The sequence below is a fragment of the Octopus sinensis genome, linkage group LG12 (assembly GCF_006345805.1).
Source record: "Octopus sinensis linkage group LG12, ASM634580v1, whole genome shotgun sequence".
In the NCBI taxonomy this organism is placed as follows: Eukaryota; Metazoa; Mollusca; class Cephalopoda; order Octopoda; family Octopodidae; genus Octopus; species Octopus sinensis.
This window is the reverse complement of record NC_043008.1, coordinates 76,766,239-76,780,383: the sequence shown is the minus strand read 5'-3', so window position 1 is coordinate 76,780,383 and position 14,145 is coordinate 76,766,239. Positions and strand designations below refer to the sequence as shown.

General features: G+C 38.5%; 1 protein-coding gene across 1 annotated transcript in view; it reads right to left on the bottom strand.

Annotated features, from left to right (window-relative positions):
* The window catches only part of LOC115217983 (mitochondrial division protein 1), a 40,825-nt gene extending 34,495 nt beyond the window's left edge, over positions 1 to 6,330 (bottom strand). The window contains exons 1-2 of the mRNA XM_029787720.2: positions 6,175 to 6,330; positions 828 to 1,201 (exon numbers count right to left, since the gene is read on the bottom strand). Of these exons, the coding sequence (XP_029643580.1) occupies positions 828 to 1,201; positions 6,175 to 6,300 (500 nt within the window). The 5' untranslated portion in view covers positions 6,301 to 6,330. The remainder of the gene's footprint in view (positions 1 to 827; positions 1,202 to 6,174) is intronic.
* Positions 6,331 to 14,145: the final 7,815 nt, after the last annotated feature.

Genomic DNA, 14,145 nt, shown 5'->3' with positions numbered 1-14,145 from the left:
TGTTTTAGTAATTTGACTGTGGCCATGCTGGAGAACCACCTTTAAGGGTTTTTTAGTCAAAGAAATCGACCACAGTACTTATTCGTTGTAAGCCTAGTACTTATTCTATCAGTCTCTTATGCCGAACCACTAAGTTATGGAGAAGTAAACACACCATCATTGGTTGTCAAGTAATGGTGGGGGGACAAACACAGATACAGACATACACACCTAAATATATATATATATACGATGGGCTTCTTTCAGTTTCCATCTAGCAAATCCACTCACAAGGCCCTAGGCTACAGCAGAAGACACTTGCCCAAGGAATCACACAGAGGAACTGAACTTAGAAGCATGTGGTCGGAAAGCAAGCTTCTTACCACACAGCCTGCACCTGCAATAGTCCCAGACTGAACAAAGCCTTGTAAGTGGATTTGATAAACGGAAACAGAAGGGAATGTGCAGTGTGTGTGTGTATATATGTGCATGTGTGCACACACACATATATGTATGTGTGCCCATTTGCATGTCTGTTTGCGCATACCCTTGTCTAAATGAGGACTTATTATTTTGAAACAAATATCTGAAAATATTGGTAGCTTTAATCATTATTAGATTATTTATTACAAATCATTGGTCAATAAAAAGCTAGCACTAATGGGAGTTGACCAGTTTATTTAAAACTAATAAAGTAATTTATTTAGATTTAATGAAATAGTATTTTGCCTCTGTAATGTGCTGTCAGTTTAACTTTACAGATTCTAATCTAGTTCTTGACAGCTCTGTCAAATTGTGCAAGTATTGTAATTTGCGATCAACCCAACATTATACAATCAAATACTTACTCAGCTCTGTCAGCGACTTGTTGGTTTTGGGTTTCCAAAGCATCATTTTCTTTCTGTTGAAGGACCTCAGCAGTATCCTTTTGTGATATCTCTGTATCATTTTGTGATAGCTCTGAATTATTCTGTGATATTAACTCAACTTCAAAGTGTCCATTTTCTTCACAAGATGGAGACAATATTTCTGTTTCTGGTGTTAATTCCTCGTCAGTGGTTTCAAGTTCTGAGACAAAGTTTCTCTGAGTCATTCCCTGTCCACTGACCAATTCACTTTCAACTTCCGATGTTGCTTGAGAGGCTTCATGTCTTGCCCAAATTTCAGCTTCTTCAATAAGTAGTTCTCGCAAACGTTTACGGATGCTGTCTCTTTTCTTTATCTTAAATAGAGAAATTACATAAAAAAGAACACACATACAGCATTACATCCAATATTTCAAGTGCCTTAAGATCAAAAAGTGTATTGATTTAATTAAATTGTGTTATAGTTGGAAGGTGTGTTTGTTAACACTGTGAGTGGTGGCATCTCTTGCAGATATTGACCTTTTTCTGAGTGTTAACCCCTCAACTGTGAAGTAGAAGGTGCATTCAGAGAAATTCTTACAAACATTTCTAGGGAAAAAGAGTGCACTACGAGTTGTCCTCATCCTTCTCTTCCGTATCATCATCATCATCATCATCATTTTTAATGTTTGGGTTCCATGCTAGCATGGGTTGGGCAGTTTGACAGGGTTTGAGGAGTTGGAGGTGGCATCTTGCTCGAATGTCTGTTTTGGCATATTCTGTACGATTGGATGCCCTTCCTAACAACAACCAATTTAGAAAGTGTACTGGTTTCATTATTCATGGCATCAGTACTGGTTGATCCCCTTGTTACTGGCAAAGCTAAGGATCTAAAACAGCTCCAGTAACTAAGTAAGAACAGAAGAGGGAAGCTGGGGTAGTAGGGCAAGGAAAAAAGAGAAACAGAAGTAACAAGGTTAAGAAAAAGGGAGGGACAGAGTGAGTTGTGTAGGGAAGATGTATGGGACTATCCAACATTATAACTGTGGACAGGTGTGAAGGAATCAGAATAGGAAGGGAGCAACAGACTAGGGTGGAGAGGAAATCTGAGTGAATCACTGAAAGACAGAAAGGTATGAATGGGTATACTCAGAGGGGGAAAGAAGGGCAAGGGTGTGAGGAAACAGAGAATGTGAAGTGGAGAGGCTGTGTGAAAGTAGGTTGCTGGTGAGTGGTGAGATGCAGATGTTGGAGGGTACCAGAGAAGTAGGAAGAAGAGGAAGAGCATAGTTTGAATGTTGCAAAAGAAACATAGATAGGGAGGAAACGGAGAAGAATGATCAGGGAAACTGTGGGTTGGTAGATACAAGGGAAAAAAGGGCTACAGGGTATTCTAGATGTGTAAGGGCAGATTGTGAGATAAAAGTAAGAAGTGTTGGGTGGCAATAGATGTAATTCAAGAAAGAATGTGTTGTGAGTGATGAAGAGATGGAAGTCGCAGTGGGAAGATGTAAGGTGAGAGATAGAAGGTGGGCTTAGTGGAAAGCAGTATATATAAATACACCCATACATATATATGTTAATCTTCTTAATCTTAAATCTTAAGTTGGTGGGTGGGTCCATGGGTGGAGAGGTCTTCTGTAGCAACACATATCACAAGTTGGTACAGTTCTTCGTCATTCCCTCCATGAAATGTTGCATCTTCAGTTCAGTCTTCACTACTTTGTCCTAAGTCTTCCTCTTCTTCATGTAACTCTTAGAGAGCTCAGCGCTTTGTATACACAATCATAAGCCTCCTTTCTTTTAACCTGGTTTCTCTTAACTCATTTGTACTCTAGCTTTCATGCACACTCACATTATATATCCATCAGAGCATGCCAGCTTCATTTCTTTTGAGCCTTTGTAAATTTTCAGCATTCAAAGCCCATGTCTTGCTACTGTGCAGCATAACAATACTAGCATAGGCATCATACAATCTGCCCTTCACTCTAAGGGAAGAAAGGCCAAAAATATGGCTAAAGGAAAATACCTGAGGGGTGTGTTCAGCATCATCATCATCATCATCATCATTTAGCGTCCGCTTTCCATGCTAGCATGGGTTGGACGGGTCAACTGGGGTCTGTGAAGCTGGAAGGCTTCGTCAGGCCCAGTCAGATCTGGCAGTGTTTCTACGGCTGGATGCCCTTCCTAACGCCAACCACTCCGCGAGTGTAGTGGGTGTTTTTTACGTGCCACCTGCACAGGTGCCAGACAGAGCTGGTGAACGGCCACGAACGGATGGTGCTTTTACGTGTCACCGGCACGGGGCCAGGCGATGCTGGCAACGGACACGAACGGATGGTGCTTTTACGTGCCACGGACACGGGGCCAGACAGAGCTGGCAAACGGCCACGAACGGACGGTGCTTTTACGTGTCACCGGCACGGGGGCCAGCTGAGGCTGGCAACGGACGCGAACGGATGGTGCTTTTACGTGCCACCGACACGGTTGCCAGACAGAGCTGGCAAACGGCCACGAACGGACGGTGCTTTTACGTGTCACCGGCACGGGGGCCAGCCGAGGCTTGCAACAGACACGAACGGATGGTGCTTTTACGTGCCACCGACACGGGGCCAGACAGAGCTGGCAAACGGCCACGAACGGACGGTGCTTTTACATGTCACTGGCACGGGGCCAGGCGAGGCTGGCAGCGAACACGAACGGATGGTGCTTTTACGTGCCACCGACACGGGGGCCAGGCAGAGCTGGCAAACGGCCACGAGCGAATGGTGCTTTTACGTATCACCGGCATGGGTGCCAGACGAGGCTGACAGCGGACACGAACGGATGGGTCACTTAACCCCTGCTTTCTGATATATGATTTGATTTTGATTGTTCTCACTGGTCTTGCCGGGTCTTCTGACGCACAGCATACTTCCATAGGTCTCGGTCTCTGGTCATTTCCTTGGTGAGACCTAGAGTTCGAAGGTCGTGCTTCACCACCTCGACCCAGGTTTTCCTGGGTCTACCTCTTCCACAGGTCCCCTCAACTTCCAGGGTGTGGCACTTTTTCACACACCTATTTTCATCCATTCTCGCCACATGACCATACCAGCGCAATCGTCTCTCTTGCACACAACATCTGATGCCTCTTAGGTCCAACTTTTCTCTCAAGGTACTTACACTCTGTCGACTATGAACACTGACATTACACATCCAACGGAGCATACTAGCTTAATTTCTCGCGAGCTTACGCATGTCAGCATATTAAATATAAATATGGAAAGTGTCTCACATATGTAATATGTTGAGTTGAAGAACTTTATCTAGAATTATACAAGCAAATACAGTTTATAAAGTATTTATAGCTATCTCTTGGTGATAGAACCATTTCTACTGCCATTAAGATTTTTTTTGTAATTTCTTTTGATTTTATTTTCAACCTTCCCAACTTTTAATATTGAAGGAGAGATTGAGCTGATAATTTTGTAGGATTGACAGCATATTTATCACTAAACAAAGTGAATTAGAAGCTTGGCTGAATACACATGATATTGCTATTCTTTTGTCAGTTACTAATCTCTCTGATTCTAAAGAGCTTATTGATGAGGAGCAGACTAACTTCAAAACATCAAGCAGTGCTAAAATTAATGATGGCAAAGGAAACTAAACTGAGTTCAAACTTGGTTTTGTTTATATTCCCTAATTACAAACCCTACTGAGTAGTTGAGTGTGTGACTCAGCTTCATTATTGGTTGATTTCCTTCATCAAGAAAATCTCAGTCTATAAGACAAAGAAAGGACCAAATGATAGTTAAAAATATTTTAAACTTCTGCAAAACTGGAGAAAGTATTATAAATTTGTAGTGATATATGAACTCACAAACACTGCTTTACAGTTCCAGTGATGAACTGGATCTGTAGTCTTCAAATTAGCTTTCTCCTTTCTGGTTTTGAGAAGCCTAATTTCTCAAAATTGGTATTTAGGCAGTGTGTTACATATCCCAGGGCCCCAATAATTATAAGTATAAACCTGACTTGTAATCTGGATAGAGCAACTGTAGATTTCTCAATAGCTTGGCGTAGGTATTCTCTTTTTCACTGACCTTCAGCTTTATGTTAACATCCGCAGGGCAACTAATTTCCACAGCTGTGCACAGTTTCTCTTCTCTATCCCAAATCATTATATCAAGTCTGTGGTGCTTGCATTTTATTGAGGTTTTCACTGGGACATTCCACCAGTACTCCTTTTTATTATGAGTGGCTATGGCTTCCACCATACTATGGGTTCTTATTTCTTTGTCCTTCTCATGGATTTCATTATAGAGTATCCTAGCTACAACATCATGTCTCACTGGTAGATGATGGCATTTTTGAACAACTGCTTATGATGTGGGTGATATCTTTGGTGCTAACCCCACAAAGTCTGCATCAGTTGTCACATTTTACTGCTTTTCCTGCATCTCTATCTCTTCTGTGCCTCAGGTATTTGATATGCATGTATGTATGTGTGTGTGTGTGTATGTATGTATATATGTATGGATGGATGTATGTCTGTCTGCGTGCAAGAATATGTGTGCGCGTGCGCGTATACATATATATATATATATATATATAAAACCATTTCGAATATTAATGGAATATTAGTGCCAAGACAGGTACAAAAAAAAAAAAAAGGAATAATACTGACTATAGTTCATTTCGCGCGTTTTTTTTTTTAAAGAAAAAAGAAAAGCTTTGCTGAAAACATTTCCATTGCTGCAGACATTTTATATTAATTTCAATAATTGATTGCAGGATTTCAAACGAAATTAGAAAAATGAAAGCAACTACAAATACGAGGGAAAAAATATGAAAACAAAAATGTTTCCTTTTAAAAACGTGTCGATAGTTTGGAGTATTAATGGCTATTTAAATTCCTTGCTTTGTCATCAGAAGTTGATATTGCGCCGAAAATCACGAATTTTTGCGCGAACAATAACTACATAACTTTTAATGAAATGGGTTTGAAATGGAAAAGAAAGAGGAGGAGGGAGTAACTGCGATTACTCGTAATTGCAAATACTTCTTAAATAGACGTGTACTATCGAAAGCATAATGATTATAAGGGTATCAACAGATTAAGACGATCTTAATAATGTCTACGTGGCATTCAAAATGGATGTTTCCTAGTCACAAATGAAATATTGGACAATCAGATGGTGTATAACAACTTAGATCGATGTATTATTGTGGTATCACATCAGGATATATTGATTTATTAATTAAAAAAACCTATTTACATCGAAGCAATTAAGGGCGCACATGATCAGATTAAGTTTTGAGTTGAAAAAAACACATCCAAGCAACACAAAAAATAGCAAACATTTACTTTTATAATTTCTTCTTCAAGAAGTGCTCGATCGAGTCGTTCAAGATTCTCAATTTGTCGCAATTTCTTCCTCAACTTTCTGATTTCTATCTCAAGTGCAGTCTTACACCCGTCAGAAACTGACATATTTACGACTGTCACCGAAATTAAGGTAAGGGAGGTAACTCTCATATATTTCACTGAAAAACTTGAGTTACGGATAAATAAAAATTGTGAATCGATTTCTTTTGACTAACTATGAAGTCAACTTTTGTAAGTAAAGGCGGATAGTCTACGATACAACTAATATACAATCTGTCTGGTCAAGAAGTCAGTCTTTCTACAATTAACCTTTTTCACTGGCGAATTTGAACAAAAAATATTGCAGTTTATGTTGTCTCTGTTCACAGCTAGCATGACTGAAGCATATTAGAGAGAAGTGTCTTAACTAAAGATAATTATCGGGACATCTAACCTGTAGTGTCTGAGGCACATCAGAATTATGTGCTTCAGACACAGACACTGTTATAGGCGTGCAAACCATTTATATCTCAACTAATTCCCTATTGTCTTCAATACTCAACCCCACCATCCTCTCCAGTTGTAGAGAAGAAAGTAATTACTGCAGTTGCTGTTAATTCTTTATCTTTGGCAACATAGATTTCAACTGAGATTTGTGTCGGATTATATCATATATTTAGTAATTCCGTATTTCTGAAACAGTATACCATAGCATTTAAAAAAAAGAATTAAAATTACGATTAAAAATGTAATTAAAACATTAAAAAATCTACAGAAATGTTTTAGCGTTTTGACAAACTAGCTAGAAGTAGGATAAGTGCAATAAAGTAGAAATATGATAAATGAAATAAAATATAAGTATGATTAATAAAATAATGAATAAATATAATTTATAAAATGAGGTAGAAATGTGATGATCCTAATTAAATAAGGGACAAGTATTATTAATAAAAATGTTGAAGTGCGATAAAGGAAATATGGGAAAAGTAGGATTTCTATATCTTTCAAATTTTGAATTTTAAAACTGTTTATTAAACTTCCCATGTGAAGTGCGCCAGTAATTTTTTTAACGTTATGTGCATTGACTCATGAAGTTAAAAAGGACTGAAATATTGTTGAGTTAAGTTAATTTTTTGGCTCAAAAAGCAAAAAGCAAGGCCATGTAGGGGGACATAGAGTTATGTACAGGGAGGGTGTTCATGCAAAGAGTTCAGGCCATTTCTGGTCAAGAGAGACTTTGAACCGAGCGGTCGTCGGCATCTTCACTATCTCGTCCGGCAGTTTATTCACGGATCCGCAACCCGGACGGAGGAAGCCCCTCTCCTTCGATTGAGATGAAATCGTCGCAGATAGAGCTTTTCGGAGTGACCCCGCAGCCGACGCTCTGGAGCAGGAGTGAAGAACAGCTCTTTCGAGAGGTTACACTTTCCGCTTATGATGTTGTGAGCAAGAATGAGATCACCACGGCGGCAGCGTTTTTACTAGAGAATAAAGGTCGAGCGTCTTCAGCCTTTCTTCATAAGACAAATGCTTGAGACCAAGAACCATGCGGGTAGTCAGCTTCTGGACTCTTTCGAGATGATGTATGTCCTTGAGGAGATAAGGAGAAGAGGCTTGAATCCCGTACTCCAACTGAGTCATGTCAAAAGAGCTCGTTAGTGTAGCAACACACTTTCACAGTAACCGCAGTGTTCCGAGTATGACAGTCACGTTTTAATTAATGCAACTCGTATCCTTCCTCCACAGTAGACAGTTCTTTAAAGCGATGTCCGACATGGTATATTGTGTTGCACATATTTCATATGTTGGTTTGAAGATCAACTTTGAATTGATGTAGACAAAACAGTAACCGGTTTAATCCCCAGCAAAGTGGGCCTCGATAGTTTTGGCTTCGTGTACATTGGAAAGGGGAAAAAGTTCGCTCTCCAAATAAAGTTTATTAAAAAAAATTAAGTTTAAAGTTTAAAATTTTAGAAAAGAAATATAGAACCTTGACGTTGATTATCTTGTTTTATTAATCCTAATCGTGAAAAGCAAAATTAGAATCAACAGTTTTTTCAGTATTTATCAAACATTGGAGTTTTTAAAATATTACACAATGTTTATTACTCATGGTGGACATAGAAAATAGTGGGTCTAGATTCACCTTATGAGACTATAATATGACGTAGTGGACCGAGATACTTCTTGTGAAGAAGATGCGCAACAGTGTAGCATTTAGAACCACTAATATAGCGTTGTTAAGAAAGCTGAAGAGGTGATGGAATCATCATCATCATCATACTGTTCTAGGCTCGTGGATCTAATCCGTTTGCCTGGGTTAACACCACTACTGGTCCTTGATCTCTTTGATCAGCTTGAAGGTTTACATACACACATGCGTGCGCGTGCGCATATATATTTAAGACTTGTACTCGTGACTTGATCTGGGACAATATTAAAGTGGAAAAAATCATATAAAAGCCGCTATTTCACCATTTAAGAACATACAAAACTACTTTTGATTTTTCATTTATTGTTCGACGAAACGTCTTGACACTTCGTAGCAGACAGCATAATTAAACAACTATTCAAAAGTGGAATATAACAGTTTTTGAAGTGGTTAAAATAAGTCTTCCACGATGTGATTGCTATAACTCTCTAAATAAAAGGCCAAGTCTAGAGTCACGGTTTTGGCTTATTGCTTAGGACTCGTTAATGAGAAAGCATAAAATCCCCCATCAAACAGCAGATAGTGAATGAGTGACAGTAGTTAAAGTGTCAGTCATCTGGAGGATGAGTTGTTTATTATACTGGTATAGAATAAAGACATGCAGAAAGAATAAGAATGAACGAGTAGGGAAATTATAAAAAAAAGTGAGTTGTGGAGAGAGGTGTTATAGTAGTGGTAATGGCAGGCACACAAACGAGAGAGGGAGAGAGAGAGAGAGAGAGAGAGAGAGAGAGAGAGAGAGAGAGAGAGAGAGAGAGAGAGAGAGGGAGCAGATTCAGAGCAAATAAGGGATCGCATTTCTTGTCAATCAATTAGATGTTAAAGAGGTCCAAGATAGAAGTCGTTATCCACAGTTTAGGTAATTAACCAAACTACTGCTTGTCTTGAAATTACTGATTTAAGAATATTTGGGCCAAAGAAAACTCATGGAATCAAGTTATGTTGTAATTAAGGAATTATTACAATAAATATTTTGGCACTAAAATTTATGTTCGTATAATTTATATCGTACTAAAATAACTTGGATTGCTATATTCACAAAAGAGGACGGTCTGGCACCAACACATCTTGAAATAACCATGAAAATTAATTCTGCAAGATTACATAACACACAGATATATAAATACTCTCTCGCTCTCTGTCTGTCTCACACACACATATATAGGTGCAGGTGTGACTGTGTAGTAAGAAGGTTGCGTCCCAACCACATGGGGTTGAGACCCACTGCGTGGCACCTTGGGCAAGTGCCTTCTACTATAGCCTCAGGCCAACCTTGTGAGTGGATTTGGTAGACGGAATCTGAAAGAAGCTCGTCGTATATATATGTATATTTTTGTGTGTATCTGTTTACCCCTGCCGTCATCGCTTGGCAACCGATGTCGGTGTGTTTACGTCCCCGAAACTTAACGGTTAGGCGAGACAGACCGATAGAGTAAGTACTAAGCTTACAAGTAATAAGTCCTGGGGTCGATTTCTTCGACTAAAGGCGGTGCTCTAGCATGGTCGCAGTCAAACAATTGAAACAAATAAAAGAAAATAATATAAATAAATACAAACACCCGCATACACACACACACACACACACCACACACATACATATATATATATATATGCGTGCGAGCGCATGTTTGTAAGCAATACATACGTATGTACATACACAAATTGTAGGAGTTACTTAATGGTTTTGTAAGCTCTTCTAATGATGACTACCGAAACGTTGAAAACTCTGCTGTATCTTTCTGAAATAACTCAAGGTCGCAAGCGTTTCACCTATTAACCTGTATGCTCTATCTGAATGGGAAACGAGGATTGAATTAGTTTTCGCTTACATAAGGGTTTCAGCTGCGGACAACCATAACCGCCGTGAACTGGTTTTAGCTGCGATTGTCCTTGTTTGTCCTCTCTGTGTTTAGCCCCTTGTGGGTAGTAAAGAAATAGGTAATCTTCCTGGTGATTTTCTGCAGTTGTTTGGCTTCCAAACAAATCTTCTGCAGGAAATAGCGTATAGATCTCATCCGGAAACTGAAGGTACCAACTTCAGTAGGGAATAAGTCTGCATTCCCTTCTTCAAGAAGAACCTTATTAGTCAAATCTGGATTTCTTCACTTGGTGAGAAACATCAAGCTTGTCCTCCATGAGCTTTGTGAGTTCAGCCACGATGATTGTTTTTGTACTCCTGAATAGAAGGAACACATCTGGCTGGATCGATGTCACTACTAACTGTTTCTGAAAAATGATTCCTCAACTGCTACTTTTGCCCTAGGAACCTTATCAAATCTAAAGACTCTGATATCATTGGGTGGTGATAGCTGCTGCTTGTTGACCTTAAATATCATTGGTTCGTTCACTTGGTGATTTCTGTAAGGATCTTGTCGTGCCACCTCTTGTATCGATCCAGTGCCCAAGGGCATCTAGACAAAATGTAGTCCATAGAGCAAAGATTTGCTTCACACCGCTTGCAGAATGGGTCTTCTTCTTGCCCCAGATTTTAAAAGCATTGATACGAGTACGTAGACACTCATGTCACCGTGCTTATTGGCAAGTAGATATGCCGTTAAACTTTAGGAAATGATATTGTATAGATAAATCTGAAACTGGTCAAGTTCTGCTGAGTTTTATTCTTTTAAGACAAACCAACCTTCAGCAAGTGTCCAGTACTAGGGTTCATGTTTCTTCTTCTAGGTCATTCGTAAGGTTTTGCTAGGCTGATCAGTAGCAGCGGGTAGCTTTGGTAAATCTTGTCATGATGCCAGATTGTCGTAGAGCAGATCCTGCTTGAGATTTTGCCACCATATTATCCTTACTTTGTTGAGAGTGAAGTCTGTTATGTTGAAAGAGGTGTGTGGCTTGAGTGTCGTCAGTTCTAAAGGAAATCTCTCTGTAGAATACCTTTGCTGGGGTCACCATCTTCTTCTTCCTTAGAACAGGATAGATCAACTTTCTACTTTTTGGTCTTCTGAGAAGATCACTTGTGAACAAGAAGAGGTTGTTAAAAAGGCCTTCCTTTGCTCCCGTTTCCTCATCTTTTAATTTTTGGGGGTTATCTCTGTCCTACGAATGTGAAGAAGGTTTTCTCGAGTTCAACTGGTTTAAGGTTGCTTTTTCTTTATCTGTTTCTTTCTATTTCAGTTGGTTTAGCGCTTTTTACAGTTCTGCAATCTGATGCTTGTCTTCTAGCAAGTCCATAACGCTTATTTTCCCTTTCCTTCCTTTTCGCTAAAGACATCTTGTTATGATACTCATCTTGATGTCTAAGTCTTCATCCTAAGGATCCTATCTGAAACCTGCCGCTGACGTAAATTTTGCCGTCGTTTCTTCTCGAAACCATTGGGGCTTTCAGATTATTTAAGTCTTCTTGTGGTCTGAGTAGGCTGAGAAGAGTAACTCCAGACATTATGGCTTGTCTTCTGAGCCAAGCCATCCCTCGATTGAAAGACATTTTTAATGCGCTTTGAATAGGCATCAGGTTGTATCATGTATTTTTCGTTGCTGTAGTTATTCCTTTCACCTAGCTTTGTCTTGATGAATCTTCATGTCACGTTTGCACTTAAATATTCCACCACAGATGATTTTATGCCCCTATTTTGTAGAAGCCAATCGTGTAATCCTCGTATTGTTAGATATAGCAGCTTAAGTAGTGCATTAGCAAGCTGCGAGTACCAGTCAGAGAATAGGTCCCCTGTCAGACAGAGGAAGTGGGGAGATAATCTACCATCATGGATGGATCACGTGCCCAACGACGTGAACAACAGTGTTTTGCTATTCAAGTCGTTGACCATTTGATCGGTGATGAATGGAAGATTCCTCCTTGTTCTGCCTTAAGTAATTTTCTCTGTTTCATCTTCGTAGCTTGGTAAAGCAGAGCTTCGAGATTTTAGCTTTAACTCAATTGCGTTCCATCTTTCTGAGCTATCAACCATTCTTTCACAGATGTCAGGGGTTCATTCCCACTGGCAATGGGTCTGTTCCTATGACCATGATGTTGCACGCACATAAATATATGTATATGTATACACACACACATGTATGTGAATATATATATATATATATATATATATATATATATATTATATATATATATATATATATATATATACAAATATGCTTATATTAAGATCCAATACAAGGAAAACAAGGCTCTCTATAGGGATGAAATATCCAATTTTTCACTGGTTTCCATTTTTACACTTGAACATTCTGTAAAAATGTAAAACTTGGAAGGTCAAATATTTAATTAACGTTTGTATTGCTTTAGTTAATTACTTACAAACTACATGGCCAAATGATCACTCCATCAGCACTTATTTCAGCACAATATCACAAAGACTCTGATGCGTATATACATCGAGGTGAAATTAATTCATTCAATATAACAATTTTCATTTAATATTTTTCAGGGAAATATTATTGTGCTAAATAATCTTTATTGAGAATCTGAAGTCCCACAAATTTCGTAGAGAAAGGAGAAGTGCCCATAACCTTCACAGATCTTTATATATTCAGTGTCACTAGCCTAGTTTGTTATTTTTTATATCCCATCTCACTCCTATCACAAATGACAAAATATCAAGACGAATATTTTTACGCGAATGACAAACATCCAAGAGTTGTTTCCCTTCCACTATATCGGTATATTGAGTACAGTCTAGTGTTAGAAATCACTATTTTAAAATACTAGTTATCAATATTTATTGAATAAACTGCATTTCTATTTTACCAACAATTTTAATACCTAAAACACATACATATACATACAGACAGACACACACTCACACATGCATATACTATACATACACCATATGTAAAGCTATAATTATCACATTTCCCATCGTATAAACCCTAAAACAGCAGTTAACAGAAACAACAAAATTTAAACACTCATTCATATTGTGAAATGAAACTTGTGAGAAAATAATCACAGTAGAAATATGACATGATATATTTTAGATCAATGCGGAAAGAGGAAATATAGAAATATTCCGGCTTAATTGTTCACAAGAGAATATATTTGATGGTAAATGATTTTTCGGGTCAGTTTAGGGTTAAGTACAGACTGTCCCCGTTTAGAATTAGATATAGTGGTGACATGTTATAATACTAAAGTAGACTGCATCAGTTTAAAGTCAGGTACATCTGTGCGATGTATTAGGTTGAAAGGAAAGTCCTGTTGCATTTCAAGATGGGAAAGAAACAGATATTAGATGTCTCTTTTGTCTTAATTGATATATTTAATCAAGATAATATTTTCAGCCATTATAGATAAAATTCCATCTATTTGGCAAATTGTTGGCATCCGGTGTAAAATTCTTTAGGTTTTGAAGCAAAGGTCAGGAGAATAAGGAAGATGAGGTAAAGCTTCCAGGTTTAGTGCCACAGCCTATTCTTGAGAACTTGTGTAATATGTGTTCTTATATAATCATGTAAAGGCAGCCCCTGTTTATGATTGAAGAATGAGGGGCCCTTATTCCTGCAAATTGTCGTGTAATACTTCCAATGGACGACAATACTTCTGCATATTAACTGTCTCCCTTGGTTTGACAATTCATGATGGACAATAACCTTCATATCCCACCAAACACAGCGTAATTTTTTTCAGTAATAGTTCTAGCTTGGGGATGGATTCTCCTTTTCATTGGGTGTAAACCAATGTTGTTTTTGCAAGATATGGTAATAGAGAAACCACTTTTCATCATTTGTGATGATTCTCGCCAGAAAGGGTTCTGTGTCAGGTCTCCTCTTCAATAACGAGTAGAAAGCAA